The sequence below is a fragment of the Sminthopsis crassicaudata genome, chromosome 2 (genome assembly GCF_048593235.1).
Source record: "Sminthopsis crassicaudata isolate SCR6 chromosome 2, ASM4859323v1, whole genome shotgun sequence".
Classification (NCBI taxonomy): Eukaryota; Metazoa; Chordata; class Mammalia; order Dasyuromorphia; family Dasyuridae; genus Sminthopsis; species Sminthopsis crassicaudata.
Window position 1 is genome coordinate 396793703 of NC_133618.1, and position 27224 is coordinate 396820926.

The window sequence follows — 27224 nt, forward strand, 5'->3', positions numbered from 1 at the left end:
CAAATATGCAGTAAAGCAGAGTCAGTGATACAGGTAGGAATCATAGGATTTTTGCAATTTTAAGTTCAAAAAGATCCTTCAACTAAGGCCCAGAGAAAGAGGTCAAGGTAACAATGAGTTGGTGATAAATCTGGGACCAGAATCAAAGTTTACTAACTTAGAGATAGCCAAATACATGGTAAAATGTCAAACAGACAAGAAAGAACTTTTGATCTCCTCTAAGCCCCATCTCTCTCCCTTCAGATTTCCTTATGTCTTAAATTCCATAAAGAGAAATTCATTTCTTTGGCTTAAACTTCTTTCCTTCTGTGAGAACATAAATATTCTTTTTTCAGTTAATAGATTTAATAATATATCCTTACTTGAAAACAGGATTCAAGAAGAGAGAGTAGAAGAGAAAGCATAATAGCACTGGTAAGAGAAATCTGTTGCTGTTCTTTAGTAGTTTTTAGTAATGTCCAACTCTTCATGACATAATTTAGAATTTTCTTGACAAAGATACTGGAGTGGTTTGCCATTTCCTTTTCCAGCTCATTTTACAGATGAGGAAACTGAGACCAGCAGGTTACATGACTTGCCTAGGCTCACACAGCTAATTGGCACCAGAGGCTGCATTTGGATTCAGTTCTTCCTGACTCCAGGCCTGGCACTCTCTCCACTGTGCCACCTAGTTTCTGGAGAGAGAGAAAGGATACTGCTAAAGGGAGGAGAGGTACAGAAAAGGAAGCCTGGGGCTGCTATGGACAAGCTCCAGATTTTTCACATTTTTACTCAGAGTAGGCTCTGCACTGAGGTTATAGATGTACAAGTTATACATTTTAATGAGCTTTTGTTAGTTGTTGAGGGATCATCTTTCAAATCCAGATTATTGACACAAACTCTAATAAAGATAAATGATGTTGTAAGCTCAGCATTGATAAGGGTTCTAAGTTATTGCTTTTAGGAGGCAGCATGGCAACAATAATAATCATAATCACAGTGACTGACATTTATCAGTCAGTAAACATTTATTTGGTGCCTACTATGTGACAGGAGCTGTGCTAAGCGTGAGGTTACAAAAAAAAAAAAGGTAAAAGGCAGTTTGTGTCTCAGAGTAGCTCACATTGTAAGAGAGACAACATGCAAACAAATATCTATGACCAAGCTATATACAGGATAAATAGAAAGTGATCAATACAGGAAACGTACTAGAATTGGGATTTTAGCTGTAACTTTAATGAAGTCAGGAGGCAAAAATGAGAAGAAAGAACATTCCAGCATGATGGAGACCAGGTATTTTCAACCTGGATTTGAGAGGAGTATCTTGTTCATAGACCAGCAAAAAGGCCAGCTAGATTGGTGAGAACAGGGAGTAAGGTGTTAGATGATTGGAATGTTGGAGTAGGGACACTTTTTAAAAAGCTTTACATTACATGTTACATAGAGGATTTTGTATCAGATATTGGAGGTCTTGGAGATCTTGGGAGCCACTGTGGTTTATTGAGTAAGAGGGTCCTGTACTTTAGGAAAAATGACTTTGGCAGTTAAATGGAGGATGAACTGGATCCAGACATGAGAGGATAAGGGTGGTACAAGGGTGGTGGCAATGACAGAAGAGATAAGAGTACATATATAAAAAGATAAAGCAACAAATTGACTATAGGATGGGGTGAGGTGGGAAGGGTGAAAAGTTGAGAGAGAGTTAGGAATCAAACCTCCTAGGATTGGGGAAAACGGTTCTGAATTCCATTTGGAACAGTTAAGTTTAAGATATCTGTGGAACATCCCCTGTGTAGCACTTGAAGATTACAAAGTGCTTTATTTAGGTTATTTGAGCCTCATAACAATCCAGTGGGATGAGTAATATGGACATTTATTATGCCCATTTTATATATGAAGAAACTAATGCTTAGAGAGTTCTGAGGCAGGATTTTAAATTAGCCGTGCTTACTCTCCAAATTGAGAGTGATTTAGGATTGCAGCTCAGGAAGGTTTTCTGACTCCAAAGCCAGCCTGCTGTCGTATACCCTCTGAGACACACTACTTGAGTGGCTATGAGCTAGTCACTTAGCTTCTCAGTACCACCAGGCAACTTTCTGAGACTACATGTGTTTGATCATTTCATGGGATGCATTGTTCTCACTAATGGAGACCTAGTTATATAAGTCATAAATGAGTTACCCATATGCAGTGATAAAGGGAATTCCCATACTAAAAGTTCTTCACATTTTATTTTATTTTTTAAAAATTTAGGCTATATATGCACATACATCTTAACATATTTACACATGTCATGTTGGGAGAGAATATCAAAACAAAAGGGGAAAACCATGAGAAAAAAAAAAAAGAAGAAGAAGAAAAGAAAACAGTATGCTTCAATCTACATTTAGTCTCCATAGTTCTCTCTTTCTGGATGACATTTTCTATCCAAAGTTTATTGGAAATGCTTTGGATCACTGAATTGCTGGGAAGAGCCAAGTCTACTAAAATTGATCATCAATATCTTACTATCACTGTGTACAGTATTCTACTGGTTCTGCTTGTTTTGCTCAACATTAATTCATGTAAGTCTTTCCGGCTTTTCCAAAATCAGCCTGTCCATAATTTCTTATAGAACAATAATTATTTCTTACTTTCATATACCACAACTTATTCAGTCATTCCTCAATTGATGGGCATCCACTAAGTTTCCACAAATAGAGCTGCTACAAATGTTTTTGCATATGTGGGTGCTTTTCTCTTTCTATGATTTCTTTAGGATACAGACCCAGTAGTGGCCCTGATAGATCAAAGAGTATGCACAGTTTAAACCCTTTCAGCATAGTGGAAATCCTTAATATTTGTGAAATGGTTGGAATAGATCTCACTATCACCTCAATAAAAATAGGTTTTCAAAATACTTTACATATATGATCACATTTTAGTCTCATAAATTTTAGGTAGTGGGTTGTATGCATTTTATTTCCCCATTACAGATGAAGAAATAGGGGTTTAAGGAAATTAAAAGACTTGCCCCTGGTCACACAGTTAATGAGCAAAAAGCTAGATATAAACCTAAATCATCCTGATTCCAATTCAAGTTTTCTAACCATTGCATTACATTTCCTTTCAAAGTAAATAGTGATCTTGCTCAATGAAATAATCAATCATGATTTCAGAAGACTGATAAATAATGTTACCAATCTGTTAACAGAGGTCTAGACTAAACAAGCAGAATGCAACACACATTTTTTGATATAACCAATAAATTGGAATTTGTTGTGTTTGACTATTCATTTTTGTTTACAAGGATTTTGGTTTTTCCTTGAGGAGTAAGGAGGGGAAGCATTGGAGAGGAAATAAATACTTATTAACTTTTAAAAATAAAATATAATTTCAAAATATTTAAATGACCCAGATAGGGGACTTGAAGTCAGGAAGGCTGGTTTCCTATCCTGCCTATGATGTCTATTAACTTAGGTATCATGGGTTAACCACTTAACCATTCTGAGCCTTTAGAATTCTTCATCTGTAAAATGGGAATAAAACCAGAAATTTTGGATTTTGCAACATTTTAAGGTGAGTCTAGTCATGGACTCATAGAACTTTTAAAGTGGAAAGCATCTTAGAGTTAGTCATCCTGAGACCCATAAAAGGGAAAACGCTTGCCCCACTATCTCCAAGGTAATTTGCCATAGAATTTCCAGACCATCTTTCATTTTAATGGAACTAATGAAAAGGAGCAAAGAAGGATTCCTGTTATTGGGTACTAGCTTCCACAGGAGCAGACTCGGAAAGATGCAGTATTATGAAGGAGATTTATAATTTTTTTCGCTTTGTGTTCTCTCAATTAATACTTGTTGGATTGAAAGGAATTTAATTTGATTGAGCTGAAGTGAATTGGATTGGATTGAATTTATCTGAAATGTACTCTAAAACCACAACAGAATATACTGTTGAAACAAGACAGTTTCATCAATAAATTAGATCAAAAAAGAAAAGGAAATTTTCATATCTACATTTGAAAATTTTAGATAATAAAAACTTTGATCATATCATCAAAATTTTCTGAGAACATGCCAACTAAAGGAAAGAGTGAAACTACATAAATATATCCTTCAGGTATTGGAAGAAGATTAAAAACTAGATATCTATGTAATATTTCCATATGAAGTATAGAGGGAGTAAAATCAACTTTTTAAAGTTTGGTTATTTTGAAATATTATTCACTATTGAATTTCCCAAATTGCCAAAAATCAAGGTTGGGAGTTATTGCCAGTTTGATTTAATTTTCAGATTGTAGGAGAAGGCAGTAATGGTGCTTTAATCATCAAAAGAAACAGCCCCTTCCTTCTCTCCTTGGCATGACCCATGTGAAAAATGATCAAGGCTGCACAATTAGACAGTGTTGATGAGAGAGGGAAAGAGGGAAAGAAAAGGAGAACACTGGGCATGCTGTGATTGCTCCAGAAAATAGAAATAATGCCTCTTTTCATCTGCAACATGATTATTTGACTTTCAAGTTTCATCCTGTATGAATAGAACTTTTTTATACCACCAAGATTATTTGGGTCACACTGTCAACTTAATATACAGCAGAAAGAAGGTAATGGGTTTTTTTTTTCTCTATCCTACAAATGATTCAGAAGTGAGCACTTAACTGATAGGTCTGTTTTAAGAGGCTGGGATGGCTGATGTGTAAATTAGAATTAATAGGAAAATTAAGTCTTTTGAATAAAAGACGCATCTAATAATCCCATTTGAGACATAATGCTTAAATCAGACTTTTCAGGATAATACTGCTATTATCCAAGAAGCTTGAATCCTGTATAGCTGCTCATTATTTGGCTCTGAAGCAAGGATGTTATTACATTCTTATTTTGTAAAATCATAGAATCTCAGTGTTGGAAGAGTCACCCAAGGCCATTTAGTCTAACCCACACCTGAATGAGAATCCCCTCTACATCTTACTTAGAAGATGGTTATCCTCAGAAGATCTCAAATGTGGGAGAAATGACTGCCTCTCAAGGCATTCATTCTACTTTTAGACAGATCTAATTATTAAGAAGTTTTTCCTTACCTTAAGGTAAGGTATCTCTATAAGTACTATTTGTTCCTACTTCTCTCTGGGGTCAAATGATCAAGCCAAATTCTTCTTCCAACTGATAATTCTTCAAATTCTGGAAAAAAAGGCAGCATTACCTCATAAAATTTTATCTTCTTTTGGCTTAAAGTTCCCAGAAATAGGCATCACATAGCAATTTGCACTTGAGCTGAATCTCAAAAGAAGCAAGAGAAATTAGGTGAAGACATGGTAGGCACGGAGGATAGCCTGGAAAAAAGCATGGAGACAAGAGATTGAATGTCGGATACAAGGAACGGCATCTAAGACAGTTTGTAACTTAATATGGATGAATGAAAGCAATATACAATAACACTATAAAGGTCGGCTGGAGACAGGTTATGAGAAATTCATGTGCTACATAGAAGAGTAAGATCCCATTTAGTTCTAAACTATATAATATTGTGCCAGGCTGGCATCCAATGACTAATGGGATATGATTTGGACACCCAGCATGCTTCATACTCAACTTTCTGATGAAATACTTATATTTTGATATTGTCTATTGCCTACAATAGCAACATTAAGAAAAAAAATAAGGAAAATGTAAGAGTTGGAAAATATCATTATAAAATACTCTAAAGCTGCCCAAAAAGACTAGATTTAGACCCTGAAAAAATAGCAGAAAGGCATTCAGCTCAAGAACTGGACAGACCTAGTATCTAGTAAATTGATACTGAAAACTGTGCCATAAGAAGACAAGTTAGAAAAATATAAATTCTTGGCCTGAAGACAAAAAGACTTAGAAGTCATATTATTGCTATCTTCAGATATCTGAAAGCTTTGCTACCCAGAATATGACTTCTCTTCTTATCTTTAGAGGGCAAAATCAGGAGTTATCAAAAAAAATCAGATTTTAATGATGAGGGGAATGCCATGGTCAGATTTATAACTTTAAATGCTGTATGGAGGATGGATTGTAATGGGGAAGACAAGGCAAAAAGACCACTTAGGAAGCTTTTGCAATAGTGTAGGGCAAGAAGAGATAAAGGCCTAAATGAAGGTGGCAACTCTGTAACTAGAATTAAGGGATCAGATAAGGAATATTGCAGAGGTAACATTGGGTAAAAATTATGGAAAGACTAAATGACGCTTGAAGTGATGAAGAATCTTGCTAACAACGTGACAAAAAAAGTAGAATGAGTGACCTAATGAAGTAGTAAGATTTCTAATCACTAGAGGTATTCAAGCAGGGGCAAGATAACCTCTTTTAGGATAATGTAGTATAGGAGATTCTTGTTCAAGCACACACTTGGCTAGATCTCCCTAATCTAAAATTCCAAGATTTAAAGACAGTAAGAAAAATTAGAAAAGGGGATGGCCTCCCTAGGAAGTATTCTAGTAAAGGCTGGATGATCACTTGTTAAGAACGTTATAGAGAGGAATCTTGTTGAACTTTGGGTTAGGACTAGATCTAAGATTCTATTTTCTCTAATATCTAATTCTATAATAAATGCCTAATATCAAATGAATGAGCAAATGGACAGATGGATGAATGAATGAATGAAGAGCATCAATGACAAAACCATGGAGGCCTTTATGTTTAATAATAAAAATATAATTAATAAGTTTAATAAGTAAGATGAAGAAACACCAAAAGAGTCATAGAATCAGAATTTCAAGAGATAGGAAGAAAAGCATATAAGAGAAATTTCCCAAAAATCAAATATTTGTTATACTTACTGAAGGAGGGGGTTATTTCTTCTAGATTCCAGTTTTGGCAGTTGAAACTTACCACACCAAAACTGGGACACTGATACATTGTTGGTGGAATTGTGAATACATCCAGCCATTCTGGAGAATGATTTGGAACCATGCTTTAAAAGTTATCAAACTGTGCATACTCTTTGATCCAGCAGTGTTACTACTGGGCTTATATCCCAAAGCGATCTTAAAGAAGGGAAAGGGACCTGTATGTGCCAAAATGTTTGTGGCAGCCCTTTTCATAGTGGCTAGAAACTGGAAGACGAATGGATGTCCATCAGTTGGAGAATGGTTGGGTAAATTATGGTATATAAATGTTATGGAATATTATTGCTCTGTAAGAAATGACCAACAGGAAGAATACAGAGAGGCTTGGAGAGACATCAACTGATGCTGAGTGAAATGAGCAGGACCATTATATACTTCAACAACAATACTATATATATATATAGTATATATATAGTATATATATAGTATATATATATATAATTCTGATCTTCAACAATGAGATAAACCAAATCAGTTCTATTTGTTCAATAATGAATAGAACCAGCTACATCCAGCGAAAGAACTCTGGGAGATGACTATGAACCTCTACATAGCATTCCCAATCCCTCTATTTTTGTCCACCTGCATTTTTTATTTCCTTCACAAGTTAATTGTACATTATCTCAAAGTCCGATTCTTCTTGTGCAACAAAGTAACTGTATGGACAAGTATACATATATTGTATTTAACACATACTTTAACATATTTAGCATGTATTGGTCTACCTGCCATCTGGGGGAAGGGCTGGGGGGAAAGAGAGGAAAAATTGGAACAAAAGGTTTTGCAATTGTCAATGCTGAAAAATTACCCATGCATATATCTTGTAAACAAAAAGTTATAATAAAAAAATAAATAAGAAAGAAACATACCACACCATGCCATTGTGGGAATACATTATACTTGCTTTGGATTCCTGGCAAGAATTACTCTATAGAGATCTAATATAATTATCTATAAATATGGAACAATAATATTAGAACTCTATACCAGGCAATCTCACTTATCGGTAATTGGTACAAGCTTATACATGCTTTTTAAACCTTAATACCTCTATTTAAGAATGCAAAATAGTCATTATATTTCTGAATAAAATCTGATTACGTAACATATGAGAAGCGGGGTTTTTTATCTTAACCATTCCCAAATAGGTCAATATGTGACTAGTTTAGAGTATAAATTATACTTTTACTCAACATTTTTTCATATCTGTTTTTTCATTCTAGAGATTCCTGGGACCATCAAATCCTTTATATACATATCTAAGTAGAAAAACATTGGCCCCATCAATTATAATTTGTAATTTCTGTAATTCTCATTAGTGCTTTGGTAACATTCAGATCCAATTACTGGAAAAGAAGAAATGACACAGCTAAGGAAGGATGAATAAATAACCGGGAAGCAGAGATAGCAAACTCAGTCTCCAGGGAGAGGAAATTCTTTAAATTACATAATTAATTAAGAAGAATCCTGTCCTCAGAAGAAAGGTTCATCTAGCTCTTTGGGACTAGATGGCTGGTGCCTTTTGATGTGAATAATTTTAGAAAATGGAAATTGTGACTATGATTACACTGCAAACCATCTAGATAAAAGCAGAAACATTCAATATTCTAGATATTTTAAAATATCTTACACTGTATTTCCATTTGCTTTTGGGTACAGCAGGTGATTATTGGTACTATAGATTAACAAATGGACAGAATGTATGCCTGGAAATCAGGAGTCCCAATTTTAAATCCCAGTTTTGCTATAAACTTTGGACACATACATTGGGCAAGTGATTTTCCTCTGTAGATCTCAGTTTCCTCCTCTGTAAAATGAAGGGAATGGAGTAGATCATTGGTTCTCAAAGTTTGGTGACTCACATAGTATGTCCAAGATCTTTTTGTGCATTCCATAAGGTCAAAACAATTTTCATAATAATATTAAGACATTTCAAATACCAATAGATACAATATACATAAACAAAAGCTTTTTGGGGACTTCAATCATTTTTAACAGTGTAAAGGAATCCTTGACAAAAAATTTCAAACCACTGAACTAGATGAATCTAATGTCCCTTCCAAATCTTAATTTCTATGAATCTGCATTGTCAACTCAGACAGTGCATAAATTTAGGATTAAAAATCTAGGATTTCCGCCCTGATCAGGAAGATCTGAGTTCAAACGTGACCTCAGACACTTAACACTTCCTAGCTGTGTGACCCTGGGTCAGTCACTTAATCCCAAGTGTCTCAACAAAAAGCAAAAAAAAAAAAAAAAAAAAAAAAAAAAAGAGTACAAAAGGGTCTAGACACTAAAAAGTCTGAAAACTATTGTCCTGTGCCAGTGAAATGCCAGGAGTGGCATGAAATACTTTTTCATCTGCTTTATTTAATTAAGCAATTGTTTAAATAAGCAGGATCTTTGTTTATTCTAATAGGAGTTGGAAGAAAAACAGCCTTATTATAAAAATGAAGAAGTTGGTCTATAAAATCCTTTCCAGCTCTGACATTTTGTCTTTTTAATTATGTTCCCAGACTCAACAAAGGTATAAGCCAGCAAATTTATAGAGAGAGTTTATTTCTTATCATTGTTGTTGTTGTTGTTCAGCCATATCTAACCCTTTCTGACCGCGTTTTGGGTTTTCTTGGCAAAGGTACTGAAATGATTTACCATTTCCTTATCTAGCTCATCTTACAGGTGAGAAAACTGAGGCAAATAGGGTTAAGTAACTTTCCCGGGATCACACAACTAGTAAATGTCAAAGGTCAAATTTTGAATTTAGGAAGATGAGTCTTCCTAACTCCAGGCCCAGTTCTATTCATTAGTCTAACTAATGCTTAACCAGCTCTAACTTTGGCAATTATTGTATGTTCAATTAAAATCAAAGAAGAACTTACTCAATAAGCATAATACCTACTATGATTGAAATGCTATGGACACAAAGATAAAAACAAAATTGTCCTCAAGAAACTTGAGTTCAATGGGGATATCTAATAAGTATGAAAAAAAGGTATTACTTAAGGAAAATTGAGAAGCAAGAAAATACTAGTGAAGGAGTGAGTCAGAAAGGCTTCACAAGTAAGCTGAAAGTTGAGTCTTGAAGATTCTAGGAGGCAAGAAAGTGACAAAAACAGATGGAGAGAGAGAGAGAAAGAGAGAGGGACAAAGATGAAGACAGAGAAACAGAAAGTCAGAGAGAAGAGAGAGACACAGGAAGACAACACAGACAAGGAGAGAGAGAGAGAGAGAGAGAGAGAGAGAGAGAGAGAGAGAGAGAGAGAGAGAGAGAGAGACATAGAGACAGAGACAGAACAAATAGAGACAGAGGGGACAGAGAGACAGAGACAGAGACAGAAAGAAACAGAGAAAGATACAGACACATAAAGAGACACAGAGATAAACACAAAAATGAGAGACAGAGACAGAAAGAGAGAGAAATGAACTTAGAGGCAGAGATGGAGAAAGAGACAGAGGCAAAGACAGAGAGAAGCACATTCCAAGAATGGAGGATGACTTGTAAAAATATATCTAGTCAAAGATGTAGTAATAAGTTCAGAAAACTGCTAGTATTCCAATTTGCCTAAAATATAGGTTACAGGTATGGGAGCAGCATGAAACAAAGCTAAAAACAGATGAGATCTACACTGTGAATGTGTGTCATATTGATGGACCTTCTATTTGAAAAAAATAATATGGTAAAATCTTTGCCTTTAAAGGACTGTTTTGGCAGCTTGAGCAGAGGAGGGGGTAGTTGGATTAAAGAGAAACTGGAAACTGGGAGACCAGTTAGTAGAATGTTATATTTGACCAGATGAAATGTGGAGACTTTTAATTAAGGTGATGGTTTTATGAAGAGAAAGTGGATAGATACAAAGAATGTTCTGATGGGTTATGTGGTGAGGAAAAGGTAAGTTTCAAAGACAACTGCAAGATTATGAAACTAGGGAACTAGGAGGATATTAAGGCTCTCAACAGAAGAGATAGAGGCTCAATAGAAAGATAATCAGTTCCATTTGAGATCTTTATGAAGCATCAAGAAAGGAATGCCCATCAGGAAGTTGACAATACCAAATTGGAATCCAGTAAATATAATAAGCTTGGATTTAAAGTCATCTTTGCAGAGATGATATTTAAAATTATGGGAGCAAGGAGGGAAAAGGACCCACATGTGCAAAAACGTTTGTAGCAACTCTTTTTTGTGGTGGCAAAAATTGGAAGGTGAGAAAATGCCCAGAAGTTGAGGAATGGCTAAATAAGTTATGGTATATGAAAGTAATGGAATATTATTATTCTATAAAAAAAATTATAAACAAGCTGATTTTAGAAATACCTGTAAAGATTTACAAGAACTGATGCTGAGTGAAACAAGTAGGATCAGGAATACAGAGTATACAGAAGCAGCAAGATTGTGCAAGGATCAACTATGAAATACCTGGTTCTTCTCAGCAGTTCAGTGATCAAAGACAATCCCAATAGACTTGGATAGAAAACACCATCTGCATGCTGAGAGAGAACTATGGAGAATGAATGTAAATCAACATATGCCAACTTCACTTTTTTTCCTTTTTCTTTTTTTTTTTCCTCTTTTGATTTTTTCCTTTTGTTCTGATTTTTCTCTCCCAACATGATTCATAAAGAAATGTGAATTTTAAAAATTAATGTACATGTATAATCATAAAAATAAAGAAAACTATTAAAAAAGAATATATGGGAGCAGTTGAGTGCACTAAAAGGGGAAAAAGAAGGGAGAAGGAAAATATATATTTATTAAGCAACTACTATTTGCTATATACTTTACAAAAGTTATTTTCTTTGATCTTCACAAAAACTGTGGAAAGTAGGTGCTATTGTTGTTCCAATTTTATATTATGGAAGCTAGGATGGACAGAGGTGAAGTGACTTGTCACTTGCCCAGGGTAACACAGCTAGTAAGTGTGTGAGGCTGATTTGAACTAATGCCAGACCCAGTAGCCTCATACTACTTAACTGCAGAGAGAATAAAGATATGGGAAAAAATTCAGTTCAGTCTTGGAGAACACTTATGCTAAGGGAACAAGAAATGGATAATAATGCCACAAAGGAGAATGAGAAGCAATCAGAAAAATAGGAGGAATGTCAAGAGAAAACAATATCATAGAAACCAGAGGAGGAAAATGTATTCAGGAAGATGGGGTGATTAACAATATCAAAAGATAAAAAGATTAAGAAGGTAAAGGCTGGGAAATGAGGAGGTGATAGTCATTATCATATAAAATTGGCTGCATACTTTGGGACTTCTCTGACTGTCTTCTTTATCATGCTCTGGAGTCAGATAGCTTCTTCTTTTCCTTTTTTTTCCTTTCAGATTCCATTAGTGCATTATCTTCCTCTATTAGATTGTAAGCTCTTTGAGGGCAAAGACTTTCTTTATTTGTGTTTGTATCCACAGTGGGTAGCACACCCATCTGGCTTACAGTGAGCACTTGGTAAATGACTTTATTGACTTTAAACAATTATTTCTAGTATTATAAGTCTAGAGCTACTAGGGAACCATAGAGATCACTGAGTCCAACCCTCTCCTTTTACAGAGGGAAAAAGACCTGAGAAGTTAGGTGAATTACCTAAAGCCATAATTGGAAGGCAACTAAGGCAGAATTTGAACCCAGGAATGCCTGACTCTGAGTCCATCACCTTATTCTTCTGCCTTTCACAGTTTGTCAGTGAGAGTGGAGGGAGATATATGACAATAGCTTTAAAAATGACAGGATCAAAAGTTTTGGGAGTTTTTAAGGTTAGCATGTAACTAACATAGTAGTGAGTAGCTAGGGAAAGAGTCTTCAAGAAATAGTGAGTGAAGATGAGAGAAAGGATGACAATGATCAAAGGTCTGGGTAGACTCTTAGAAGAGATGGGAGGAGATGAGCTTAAAGATGCAGGTAAAAGGGAGGTAGAGCCAAGATGACAAAGTAAAGGCAGGACCTTGTCCAAACTCTGTCCCAAACCACTCCAAATTCCTTTAAATAATAACTCTAAACAAATTTTAGCACTTCAGAACATCCAAAAATATAGAGTAGAACATTTTCTAGCTGAAGGATACAGTTAAAAGGATTTGCCTTGCCTAGGAGAGCAACTTTTTCCTGAAATAGGGATGAAAAAAGACATCATGGGTCAGGAGTTTTGAAGTAACATTGGTGATGGAAGGGATGAACAAATATGGGGAAAAAAGAAAGAACAAACATAAAAGAAATAGTTAAAAGAAGTCGTCAAAGAAACATGATTAAAGAAGAATATGAGCTGTTCACAAGATGACAACAAGGAGCAACCAATAGCCTATATGTCTCAATGAAATTTTCTTCTCTTACTGAAAAAAGAAAAGGAAAGCTTTTTACTTGTCAAAGGGCAAACATGGAAGGATGCAGATAAAAGTCACATACAGATAGAATGGAAGCTTAGAGGGAAGGAAAAAACATCCACATCATTAAGATCATAGATGCATGAGTATTTGGGAACTAAGGATAACCAGCTGGTTGAAAGTATGATTTGAATCAATATAGTATAATAGATAGCCAAGATCTTCATATGAATTCTGCCTCAGATACTTGCTAATTTGGGGACCATAGACAATATTCTAAATATTTCCTAGGTTTCCTTATCTATAAAATAAGAGTTGGACTAATTAGCCACTAAAGTCTTTTCCAGCTCTCTCTCTCTCTCTCTCTCTCTCTCTCTCTCTCTCTGTGTGTGTGTGTGTGTGTGTGTATGTGTGTGTGCACGCACACACACTGGGGGATCTCTTCTTTCTAGCATACTACACAGTGGAAGGTGTTACTAACTACTGAGAGTGTTCCCATTCTAAACATCCAGGAACTGAGAATGATAGTGAGTTTGGGTCACATATCTGGTTTCCACAGAATGAACCAAATGCAAACATGATGACAATTGACTAATTTTGTACACTCCGGAGAAATATTACAAATGTAGCAGGTAATCTGCCATGTTTCAGGTCTGCTATCCGAGGTCATAATCCTTTTGGCATCTGTTAGAGTATCTGAAGCACTTGTCAGAGTGGAATTACACCTTTGTCTATAGTCTCAATCTTTCCATCTTTTTAGAAGTATCTGAGACCCAGTCACAATAGCTCTAAACATGGAATTGGGGAGCGGAGAAAGATTTAAGAAGACAGATAGAAAGAGAAGATGAAAAGCTAAACAACTAAAGAGGAGTTAACTGTGTGATTTCCAAGCTATAAGTAATATTCATATCCAAATGAATTAGAAGCATATATTCCAAAACTAAATAGAAATTCTTTTAAAGTGATTTACCATTTTATTATTTTCCATTACTATAAACAGTCAAAATTGGAGTTTCTAATCTTGTTTCATTATTTTTAAGCATATATGAAGTAATTTTACTTCAGCATGTTGAAAAAAAAGCAAATTAAATAGCACAACATAAATAAAAATTCAGAAAAAGAATAAGACCATAGACCTAAAACCAAAAGGGGCTTTAGAGTTTAACTAATTCAATCCTTCCATATAATGGATGAAGAAACTAAATCCATGAGAAATTAAGTAACTAAAATTAAGCAACTTACCAATATCACATTGTAGTAAGCATCATAGTAGCAAGAGATAGGATTTGAATGACTTCTGACTCCAAAGAAGGTCTTCTTAACCTTTTTGTATGTCATGGACCCTTGTGAAAGACTCGTAAAATCTATGAGATCCCTTTTAGAATAATTTTGTGGGAGGTTTGTTCACAAGTGAAAGTAATGTTGAATTTTTGTTATAAGAAATTAGAGAAAATAAAGGTATTTTTTTCTCATCCAAGTTTGTGGGCTGTCAAAAATCTTTCCACAAACTCCAGGTTAATATTGCCCTAGATTGCACATTGAGCATACAAAGAAATTGCCTAGATGATTCTTCATGGAAACTATTCAGTCATTAGTTCCTTGAAATTCAACCTTGAGCTTAACTTAGCTCCATAGAGTTCAAAGTCATTCTAGTAAAGGAGGTGTGATTTACAAGGAATGGAACACTTCTCTAGTGATTCTTCTTTATTTCATGGTCAGGAAAGAGTTCATAGAACAATTCATAGAACAAGAGAGTATTTCAAGAACTCCAGGCATGAAAATACTGTGTGTGACCTAAACCAAGGGCAAAGAGTCCCATTCCACCATCATCAAATTGACAAGAATTCATGAGATTTTTTGAGAGCAACAAAGTACAGTTTCACATTTAACTTGCTAATTTCTGAAAAAAAAAAGCAATAATATACGATTATGTAGCTATGTAATGCTGTTTTGAACTAAAAAGATATGGCAAAAATAGTTTATTAGTGAGGGTGGGGGTAGTTTAAAGTTACTATTTTGGAACATAGTAACAATTCAGTCTTCTAGATATATGGCCAAAATTCTTCTTTTGAAAATGTCTCATTCCTACTTAGAATCATAGGTTTCAAGCTTAAATGAATCTTCAGGATTAAACCCTCAGGAGAAACTGAGGCTTAGACATGTTAAATGACTTGCCTAATGTCGCACAGGTATAAGAACTGAAATTAAATCCAAGGTTTCTGACTTCCAATTAAGCACTCTTTACACATTCTCTATTATCACATCATAAACCCTAGAGTTATATCATTCCCTCCAAAAGAAGCTAGATGGTTAGGATTTACTGCTAATTAAGGATCAACTTAAAATGAAGATAAAAAATCTCTAAAGGTAATAATAGGGAAATGTTATCATTACTACAGCTACATATTTGTATATTATTACCTTGTGGCTATCAAAACATATTCACAGCATTCCATTTGATTCTCATAACAATCTCTTGCAAATAAATGAAACAGGTAGCATTATTTTTTCTCTTTTAATTTTTTAAATTAATTTTATAATTATAACATTTTTGACAGTACATATGCATGGGTAATTTTTTACATTACCCCTTGCACTCCCTTCTGTTCTGAATTTTCCCCTCCTTCCCTCCACCCCCTCTCCTAGATGGCAGGCATTCCCAAACATGTTAAGTATGTTATAGTATATCCTAGATGCAATATATGTGTGCAGAACCGAATTTTTTTGTTTCACAGGAAGAATTGGATTCAGAAGGTAAACATAACCTGGGAAGAAAAACAAAAATGCAAAAAGTTTACACTCAATTCACAGTGTTCCTTCTCTGGTTGTAGCTGATTCTGTCCATCATTGATCAATTGGATCTGAATTAGATCTTCTCTTTATTGAAGATATCTACTTCTATCAGAATACATCCTCATACAGTATTGTTGCTGAAGTGTATAATGATCTCCTGGTTCTGCTCATTTCACACAGCATCAGTACACGTAAGTCTCTCCAGACCTCTCTGTATTCATCAGAACAGGTAGTATTATTTCCATATTATTAAAAAAAGGAAACTGAATTTCAAGAAGATTATAATTTGTCCACACTCAAACAACTAGTCCCTCTAGCATACAACTTTTCAGCAACATATCTATTGCATAAAATAAGGCACATCTATAAGTAATAGCTATTATTGATTTCAAGTCAAAGAAGGCAGAATGCATAGGTTTTTTTCTTATTTCTTTCACCTACTCATCATACAATTTCAAAATCTGAAGAGTTGGAAGGATATTAGAGGTCATTAGTCCAACCTCCCTCTTTCTTTTAACAGATGTCAAAATGTAGAATCTTTAAAGCATTTAAACTTTAGAGATTTTCTAATCTAACCCCATTACTTTATGAATAAGAAAACTGAGGAACCAAAAGGCAGCTTTCAAAAAATTGGTAGTTAGTGCTCAAAGCACAGCATCATACACCTCACTCCAATCCACTCTTCTGTCTTCAATCACATGTCTTCTTGATATGGTCATCACTTTTTTTCCTAAGTATACATAGAATAAACACATATTTTAAAAAGTCACTTCTATATTTCCATTGCTAAGAAGAAGACAATGGGTTTGATTTTAAAATGATGCAGGGTCACAAGGTAGACAAGATATTTGTGAAACTATTTTTTCTAGAGTCTCCATCTGCATGGGCATGAGATAGAAAAGCATTTTGAAACCTTTAAAACAAATTTGTTGCAGTAATTTAACACAAATTGTATTAATGAAGAATAACTTTAAATCCCAAAGAATAAACTATAAGAAAAGAAACTTTTAAGGGTGATTTTCTAAAGAGAAAGACCTCCTTATTATGTGCCAGATCCAGTATAGTAGACAATGCAAAAAAAAAAAAAAAAAAAAAACCACTGACTCTCCTATGTTTTACCTATTTTATTTATCTCCTATCTAACATAGGAGAAAGCTGATTTTTAAATTAATGCACATAATATATTAATTGGAGAAAATTATATATGTATATAAATATATCTATGGAATATATTTTATTAATATTAATATATTTGATGTGTATTTTAATATATTATCATAATAGACAAACTGAATCTGTGTTATTTTCAAATAAGTTCCATTGTTTACTAATTAATTCATATCTATTGATAGAGTTTAATACAGCATATATAAAATAAAGCAGTATTTTTTTTTAAGCTCTGGCCCAGCACTTTGGAAAAATGCACATTTCATGTGAGGTCCAGCAGTGATTTGTTTGATATTAAAGATTTTGCCCTGTAGTAGGGCTAAAATTGAGTATCCAGTCTAAGTTTGGAATTAGTCTGGCAAGCCCCTGTGAATATAGGTATGTTGTTTCTGTAAAGATCAACTTATTGTAAGACTGTTGACATCTCTATTTAATATGTATGTCAAAGTATTTTATTTATCTATAATTATAAAACTTGCTTAATTAGTTGTATTGATATGTAATATTGTTTACAATAAATCACAAACTAATCACTTTATAGTAGGGAAATGTTACTTTTATATTGACCTTTTATAAATGATTTTGAGGAAGGAGGTGATGACATGCTTTTTATCTAGATTTAGAAATATTTCATTTTTTAAAAAAGTTTCAGAAAACCTAAAAACTTAATTAATGCCATTTTAGTCATTTTCCCTATGGAAACCTCCGGGAGAAAAACCTAGATAACATTTTATCTATGCTCAGTTATCTAGTTATCAGTCATCAGAAATTTAAATTTAAAACCTCCTGGGTTTCTACTAGTCTTCAATAAATAAATTGTGACCCACTAAGACTGTGTGTTGTGAGAGTACAGAGAGAGAGAAAAAAAAAAAACGTTAAATACCCTATTAACATAAGGTTAAAGAGTCTCCATCTGCATGGGTGTGAGATAGGAAAACATTTCGAAATCTTTAAATCAAATTTATTACAGTCATTTAGCACAAATGGCATTAATGAAAAACAACTTCCACTCCCAAAGAATAAACTGTAAGAAAAGGCTCCTTTAAGGGTATTTTCTAAAGAGAAAGATCTCCTTATGATCGGTGCCAGATCTAGTACAGTAGCTGATGAGAAAGAAACACTGTCTCTCCAAGTTTTGAAACTAAAAGTACATCTTATGACTAAGAGGATTCTTTTTTTAGAGGACAGACCTTCAGTCTGCTCAGTTACTGAATGGGATACATTTTCCAAAAGATACTTGAATATCTTATATACTGTTACTATTTTATTTGGGGAAGGAGAATGGGAAGAGAAAAACTCCTCATTCCCCACAGATCAGTTCCCACAGGAAGGAAACATACAGATGAGGAGCTGTGAATCTTTGAGTTAAATGAGAAATGTCAGGGAAAGACACTGCAGTCCCTCAATGGTTCTTAGAAATTGAAGGAAGGTGATGTACACTTTAGAGTATCAGGCTTTTTGAGTTGTTAGACAAAGAGCATTTTGATTTTTTTTTTATGCTGATTCCCACATTTTCAGACAGAATCTGTAAATTCTCTTATAGTAATCCACGCTGAAGAACTTGTCCTCAAAATAAATTTAGTACCTTAGAAAGTCTCTTAAGTTTTCAGATTCATAGATTTAGAGCAGAAAGTAGTCCAATTTTAGGCGTCAGAATCTGTTTATCAGTGTAACCCTTGGTGCCCAAACTTCTTCCTCTGATGGAAGTGAGAAATTAATCTGTAAATTACAGAGGTTAATTGACTTGCCCAGAGTCATACAGCTAAGTATAAGGCAAAGATTCGGGTCAGAATAAAGTCTTCAAGGTCCCAAGACTGCTTCTCAAACTGTGAGAGGGAAAAATGATTTGTCCAGTTAGTAAGTAAAGTAACAGACCTACTCAACTCTAGAGTGTCTGACCTTGTGGTCTAGCACTTTATAAAGAACTCCCACTGTTTCCACACTGCCTGCATTTTCTCTTTGCATTGTTTTTGTTTGTTTGTTTTAACATCAGAGGAGATAGTTCCAAGAACAATTGTTTTGGGGTCTTTCAAATCTTTTTCACTCCTTTTTTCAAAAGGTAAGTACGGATACACAAACTTTAATAACTAGACTTTTGGGACATGTCATATAAATTATGATTTGAAATATACTTTTGAAATTGGTTTCCTATAGACTTGTGATGGAGAGAGCCATTTGCATCAAGAAAGAAGAGGACTATGGAAATGGAATGTGGATCACAACATAGTATTTTCAACTTTTTGTTTTGGTTGTTTGCTTTTTTTCTCTATTTTTTTTTCCTTTTTGATCTGATTTTTCTTGTGCAGCATGATAAATGTGGAAATTTGTTTAGAATTGCAGATTGACATATTGGATTACTTATCTAGGGGAGAGGAGAATTGGGGAAGAAAGGGTAAAATATGGAATAGAGGGGGTTTTGCAAGGGTTAATATTGAAAACTATCTTGCATGTATTTTGAAAAATAAAGTTATTATAAAAAAAAAAAGAAGAAGAAGAAATTGGTTTCCCTATCACAAGGTTATTCACCTCCTTCTCTGGCTTCCACCCGGGGGCGCCAAAGATCACAGCAAAAACTGGAAGTCTCCCTAAAGTTTTTATTATCAAGAGTTTGCTATACAGCTTTCTTTGCTGCATCTTGTATTATATAATAAGCAGCTGAAACAAGAATCCCTCCTGAGCAGATAATGGAATAAAATATCACTCGCCCTCCGGAGCTGAATGAACTGTAAGGTAATATAGGAGATTAGACTCCCATAGTGGTTTACAATAATCAAAAAATAAATTAGAAAAATGAAAATGTTTGTAGAATTTATATGAACACTGGAGAGATACTTGGGTTCTCGTTTTTTGCCTTAAAGGTCAGTTCAACTCTACCTCCTCTCCCTCCTCCCCAATATTGAATTTCTTTGTGACTTAAACACACTTTCTATGAATTGGAGGGAGTAGAACTGGATTCTTAATTCTCTTTGGGATCACTTAGTCTACCTTTCAAATTAACAAACATTTTATCATGTATCTTCTATGGAAAGGGGACTATTAGGCGCCTGGGAATAAAGACAAAATCCAAATTGGCGTCAGTATCTTAAAGGAGGGGCTCAAAGTCAGGCTTCTGGCATCACAGATCAGACTCTGAAAAACACTTCAGATGCCACCTAGTCCAAACCAGTCATTTTTCAGATGAGGAAATTGAAGTGATGGAAGGAAAATTGCCCCAAATCACACAGGTTATAAATATAAAAAGCAGAATGTAAAAATCGGTCCTTAGACCTCAAATTAGCTGCTTTACGCAAAGTTAATTGTTAAATACCACAGTCAAGTTAAATCGGGAGGTAGGCTAGGGTCCTCATGGAAATGCAATGTGATGTGTCCCAGCTTAGGCGCTTAGCATGCTTGACTTTACAGAGGGGAAAACCAAGGCGCTTTGACCAAGCTCGAACAGGTTCTAGTGTCAGTGGTGGGATCTGAACTCAGAGCCAGTGCTTTTTTCCCTATTCTACCATTCAGCTTCCCAGAGAGTGTGACCTTCCAACTCAGGCTCTGGAGCCTAACAGCAGGAGGCTGTGGGCTGCACTCCAGGCCAACTCGGGGTTGAACACATCCAGCCTTCTGTAAGGCTTGTATTCACAATGAGGGGCGCGTTTTCGCCCAGACTGACTTGAGAGCCCCTAACGCCCAACTATCTCCAGCTCGGACCCTTTCCACCAAGCGTTTGCAGCCAGGGCCGCTTTAGATGCTAGGAAGGCCTGTCCTCTCTCACCCACCACTTAATTCTCCAGGCTGGGCGAGGAAGAGATAGCCTACCACTAAACTGCTTTGCGCTGCACTTGTTACTCGGGGAAAATCCTCATTCTGCTATCTCGCTACTCCGTGTGCCTTTCATGGCCCGGGAGTAAAAGGGCCGTGGTCACTTCGATCCTCTGAGGCTATTCCACCCCCACCGCAGCCCGGTCACATCCCGAAGCCTTGTCTTTACAGATATCACCAAAGCGCTTCTCTTACTTTCTCCTTCCCTGCTGCATCCCCGCTCCCGGTGGCACCCAACCTCAAACTTTGTTTCTTTGACTTCGGTTTATCTCAAGTAGAGAAAGGGAGATCCCACTTCTGCCTCTCGCCAAGTGAGCTAAGGGCAAGGGGGAGCTGGAAGTCTCTTGGTCGCTCCCCTCTTTTGTCTTTCCTCCCATAGCAGCGCCAGCCTAGGGACTCCCTAGCCAGGAAACTTAATTCACTCTCCCTTGCTCTCTGTTCCCTCCCCCACTAGACCCAGCCCTCCCGAGAGAGAGGGAGAGCGAGAGCAAAGCAGCTCGCAAGTGCTGTTTGTCTGCAGCCACAGCTTCAGGTAGTCGCCTCTTCTCCCCTGGAGCCACTAGCTCCGCGTTCGCTATTCACCGTCTCCCCAGCTCCTTGCTAACAAGGTAGGTAGCTATTCTGGGACTCTGTAATTTCTAAGCCTCCTCTACCCTGGTTCTTCGACCTAGGGCTGGGCAGTCACACTGCTTGTTTAAAGGGCTGAGGGAGTTCTTTAGGGGGGCAGGAATGGAGGTGGGAATGGGGAATGGGGTGAGGAATTTAGGAGAAGCTTCTGCCTGTATTATGAAGGGAGATTTTCAAGAGGAGGCCAAAAATAAAAGGCAATAACTTAAAGATCTGCCATCCACTTCACTGCACCTTCTTGCCCAAGTGCTACCTAACAAGTGAAAGGTTTTCCTTCCTCTTTTGTTACCATCATCTGGGCTTCTCAACGAAGATTAAAACCGGCTTTGGATAGTTCTGAAGCTCACCCCAATGGGAGTTTTCTTACCCCAGCGGAATTATTAAGTAAATACAGTAGCAATAAAAACCTTTTGTACAAGGGCTTGAGAACTTTTGGGGGAGCTCCCTGCACTGATTTGCACAGAGGTCTCAGAACAGAAGTATATTTTTCTGAAAACATAGCATTCTGATAATTTGACCTATTTTTCATTCATTGCCTGCTCGACACTCACAACTTGGAACTGCACACTTGTTGCCAACCTAATAAGCTATCTCTTGGTTTGGAATATTAAGAATCAAACGATAGAAAATCAGAGCATTCCAAATCGGTGGTCTAGGTTAAAATGGGATTTGAGAAAGAAAAGCATTGCTAAAAAGAAAGAAAGAAAGGTTGAGCTTAGTGTCACAAACCCAATCTCTTTTACTCTTCTTTTGTGCTAGATACTTGGAGTGGTTGGGGAGATTTCAGCTGGCATTTTTAGGTGCAGAAGGCCTATCATATAATAGTAGGAGATGACAACTGTATTTTATTTAGAATTTTTGCTTTTGGAATGTGTGTTTAGTGTTATTGAAAAGAGAGTAAAAGATAGAAATGTAAAGAGAAGAAGATAATGTGACTGGCAGCTACCTTATGCAGAAGTATATATCAAAATCCTCTTTGTTCAGGGAGTTTGGCTGGATCTGGAATTCTGTAGTCTGAGGGAAATGATATGTATTTATATTGTTAAACTGAGAAAATGGAGGAAATCCCAAATTAGCAATGTAGAACAATCTAATAAGACAACATTATAGTTTATAAACAACTTTTTTATTGGTTAATGAGAAAGATTTTAAGCCAATACCTTTAGTAACATCTCCCTGTGACCACCTCTTTATATCTTTCTCTCCCCATCAAATGAAAAAAAAAAAAAAACTTTGACACCAGAGTGAATAAATAATTATTGAAAATATAAAAGGAGAAAATACTTAAAAGTTTGGAAACTGTGGTTTTAAAAAATAGAGATTTCTAATGTGAGTATGTATGTGCATGTGCATATGTGTGTGTCAGCCTTCTCTCCAGATTTCTATCTTTTACACTCATGTAAATGACAGTCCTTCTATTACTTGGTAGGTATTCTTCATACTATAATTGCTATTGGTGAAAATTTCATCACTCTGTGATTAGAACTTGAACTTTCCTAGGCTGTTCATCCTATAGACATCTTTTCAGTCTGTCTTTGAGCCCTCCCAGTTTGGTGGAAGCTGCTAGAGTTAATATTTTCTTGCCATAAACAATAAGGTCAACTTCCTAGTGAAGGTATGGAGTTTGTGGCTTCAGGTTCAATTGGAGATTCCATCTTTGTGGCTGACAATAATTATTTCTGGAGTATGGCTATAGATGATAAAAAGAAGGTAAGAATAAAAAGTTAACTTTACATAGCAGCTTAATATTTGCAAAAGCCCTTACACATATTATCTCACTTGATCCACATGATTATATGAAATAGATGCTATAATTATTCCCATTTTACAGATGAGAAACTGAGACTGAGAAGTCAAGTGTGACTTGTCCCTGATCAGATGGCTAGTGAGTGCCTAAGGGAGGATTTGAACTTGGGTCCTTCTACCTGCACATTCAACACTTTACTATTTGCCTCAAAAGATAGAGGTGAAGAGTAGCAAACTAACTTGCAGTGGTGCCAAATTCAAATAGAAACAAATCACTGTAATCCATATTTTGACTTAGAAAACTATGACAGCATTGTGTTATATTGCATTTTTTACATTAATACTGCCAAATATTTCTCATAAACATTTTAATCTGCTTTGGGCTGCATCTAAGAATTTTGCTGGCCACAGCTCAGGACATGAGTTTGACATTTCTGATGAAAAGCATTTTTCAACTGGAAATCACTTTTTGTAGAAGCAAAATCAAAAAGAGCAAAGTTTGGAAGACTAATAACAACTGATTTCTGGTGGTTAAGCCTCCCCTTGGCAGCTGATCCTTTGCTTAGTGAATACTTTTTTTCTTTCCTATGTTATTTGTATTTCTTAACACTACCAACATTACATTGTTTTAATTATATCTTCTTTATATGTATCAGAATTGCCCACATTCTAAGAACTAAATTACCCTCTTTTTTTTTTTTTTTGCTACTAGAAATATTTGGGATGCTTGTTTTTGGTTTGTTTTATTTTGTTTTTAATCTCATAAAATGTTTTTCTCAAATTTTTGCTTTTGTGCTCAGCTTAACAGCCACTAACCATTTTTTCCTTCCCCTTTTCTGTGCAATTACATGGATTCTTTCTAATTCCCTTCTCTTTTTACTGATTTCATCTACTAATTCCTTTTGAGAAGCATTTTGCCGGCACTTATGGTAGATTAAGTTTGAAAAGTAGCATTTCCTGAATGATTTCTGCTTGCTGAATGAACTTGTTACTTTCATTTTTCTAGTACAAAAAATGATTTTATCTTCTAACCTTAATTTTAAATGGTTCTCAGAAAGCTTCAAATTTCTTTCAAATCACTCTTTCTTGGTCCAGGTGCTCCAGGGAGTCTTTCTTTCATTCTATCTCAAGTTTTTATCCTTATGAGGTAAACTTCCATTCTTTTTTAACAATAACAAAATAACAAGTAGGATAAATGGTATATATGAAGCATTGGCATTAGGGATCATTCTTGTATAGATTAGAAAATGACAATCTGAGAGAGGAATTGAATTGTCAAAACAGATCAAACCTAGAACTCCTGGTTCCTTAAACCAAAGCTTCTTAAATTGTGGGTAGTGACCCCATCTGGCATCTTATAACTGAATGTATGGGATGCAAAATTATGATTTACCATCAGTAAATATTTGATTTGGAAACCTATTTTATGTACCCATATACCTGGGGTCGTGTAAAAAATTCTTGGTCAAAAAGAATTGAAAGTGGAAAAAGTTTAAAAAGTCCTGTTAGATACACTACACTGACTTCTCTTAAATAACTTATTAATTAAATTACATAATTAAATATTATTAATCAGGAGTTCAAAGAAAAAAAAAAAGAAAATCCGTCCATGCCTTCAAAGGGCTTGGAGAGAAAGGGTTAACAACATTAAAACAGGCAAATGCAATATGAGACAGAAGAGAGCCCTGAATAACTAGGGGATAAGGAAAGTTTTCTTAGAGATGGTACCAGAGAGGAACCTTGAAGAAGCTAATGATTCTCATTATGGTTTATCCAAATGACTCTTGTTTTGACAGTATTTTGTAGTTTATTGTTTTCCTGCACTAGTCCTGTGAGACTAATATTGCAATATTACCATTTTACTTATGAGAAATCAGAGGCTCAGAAGAACGAAGATTTGATCAGGTTAAATATGTCAACTCCAAGTCTCAGGAATTCTCAGCTACCAACACATTGGGCCCTTCTTTCCACCTCTGATTTTTGACACATATATGTTTTTAAATCATTTGACATTTATACAAAATAGGCACTAACAAATAAAAGAGAAAGAAATAGAGCTATCATTTCATATCACCAATGTACTTGTGGGAAATTTTAATATCCTGCTTGAAATTTCGAATGGAGCATTAGTTCTCATTCAGACTTTTTTGAATCCTATCTATAGAACTCTATGTAGTTTCAAACACCTGAAGCAACCACTTCCAAAGACAGAGTCCTAACCAGAGCCAGTGAGTAACACAACATAGGCCCTCAAATGAACTGTGTAATTCATGATGTGAAAAGTGCATGTGAAAATGGAGAATAATACAATTTTAGTGTGAATGATAGAATCTTAGAGTTGAAAAGCCTAAACCTTCTCTTCCTCACTCTTTAGCCAGTATCTAAACAGCTGTTTTCTGCACCTTTTCTGTAGGAATGTATGTAACAACAGCCCAATAAGCAATTACATAGAACTTTAAGGTTAACTAAGTGCTTTATAAAGATTAGCTCATTTTATTGTCACAGCAACATTGACAGGAAAATGATATTATTATCCTCATTATACATTTGAGGAAAATGAGTTTAAATGATTTGCCAAGAGTTCCACAGCTACTAAGTGACAAAGGTTAGATTTGAACTAAGACCTTCCTGACGCCAGTGTCACTCCTCTATCCACAGCACCACATACCTGGTCTTACTTAATTTCAATTTGCACCTTCTAAAACCGGGACCAAAATGGCCCAGGTTAATTATGGCTCTGATTAAGAAAAATATCATTTTTATTTCCTCAGGCTTTTAAGAGATGTTTTTTTACCTTTTGTTGATATGTTGTCACATAAGTAGTTTTTGAAAGTCTCTCTGAAAATCATTTACTATCAAAGGAAATGACCTTGTGAAAGTATAGCTTAGATCATTCTGTGAGTCACAATCTAAAAACATTGCCTAGAGATCCCCAGAATAGTCCAAAGCACAATTTCTTTCTTTTTCTTTATAGGATGTCCAACCTGAAACATCTATACATCATTTAAAGAGAAAAGGGGTGCTTTTGCCAGGTCCTTTTGCACATTTCACATCAGGATAATGTAATTGAAGATTCCACTTTTGGGAAGATTTCATCATGGGAGCAAACACCTCCAGCAAGCCTCCAGTGTTTGATGAAAATGAAGATGGTAAGGTCTTGTGGAATGGTTTCAAGAATACTTTTTTTAAGTTAGACTAAAACAATCTAAATGTTGGTTCGGGGTTTGAAAACAGTATTTCATGTGAATTGCCTAGGGATATTTGTATTCTTTAAGAGGGACATAAATCTGATTTTTCATTTTTAGAAGGTGATATGAATTTTTCAAAATTATGTGAATTCTGTTATGAAAAGATTTGACTTAATATGCATCATTTGTTTTTTCTTCAGTGGTTAAAACTACTTATTACAAGGTTCCTGAAGATAATTGGCTAGACAACTTTTGTCATTTTGTTATTGCATTAATAAATTAATTAAGGGTTTTTTTTAAGAGGCAACATGTTATGGTTCAAGAGTTAAGGGATTTGAATTTAAACCCACAGTCCCAAAGATGCTTATTTCCTATACGATCTTAGACAAATCATTTAAACCTCTCTGTGCCTCAGTTTCCTCTTCTGAAAAATAAGGGGATTAGATAAAATGACTTCTGAGGTCCCTTCTCACTCTAGGTCTATAATCATATGAACCCATATTTTCATTTGTGACAGGGATATTATAATTAATCAATTGTCAACTACAATTAATCAATTTTGGAAGACTCTAAAAACCAGACCTGAGTCTTAGTCAATGGTCTCTATTAAGATGGCAGCTGAAATCCTCCCATTATTGTATAAAACTGGGAAATATGGAGTGAATTTCAGACCACAGCACAATAATAATCATAGGATGTAGTGTGTGGAACAATATAAAAAATACTTCATTTGAAGTTAGAGGACCATCATTCA

At 35.3% G+C, this 27224-nt stretch overlaps 1 protein-coding gene across 1 annotated transcript in view; it reads left to right on the top strand.

Annotated features, from left to right (window-relative positions):
- Positions 1–21378: 21378 nt before the first annotated feature.
- STK32A (serine/threonine kinase 32A) overlaps positions 21379–27224 on the top strand; it is a 138593-nt gene continuing 132747 nt past the window's right edge. Inside the window, exons 1-2 of the mRNA XM_074291746.1 lie at positions 21379–21517; positions 26257–26431. Of these exons, the coding sequence (XP_074147847.1) occupies positions 26380–26431 (52 nt within the window). The 5' untranslated portion in view covers positions 21379–21517; positions 26257–26379. The remainder of the gene's footprint in view (positions 21518–26256; positions 26432–27224) is intronic.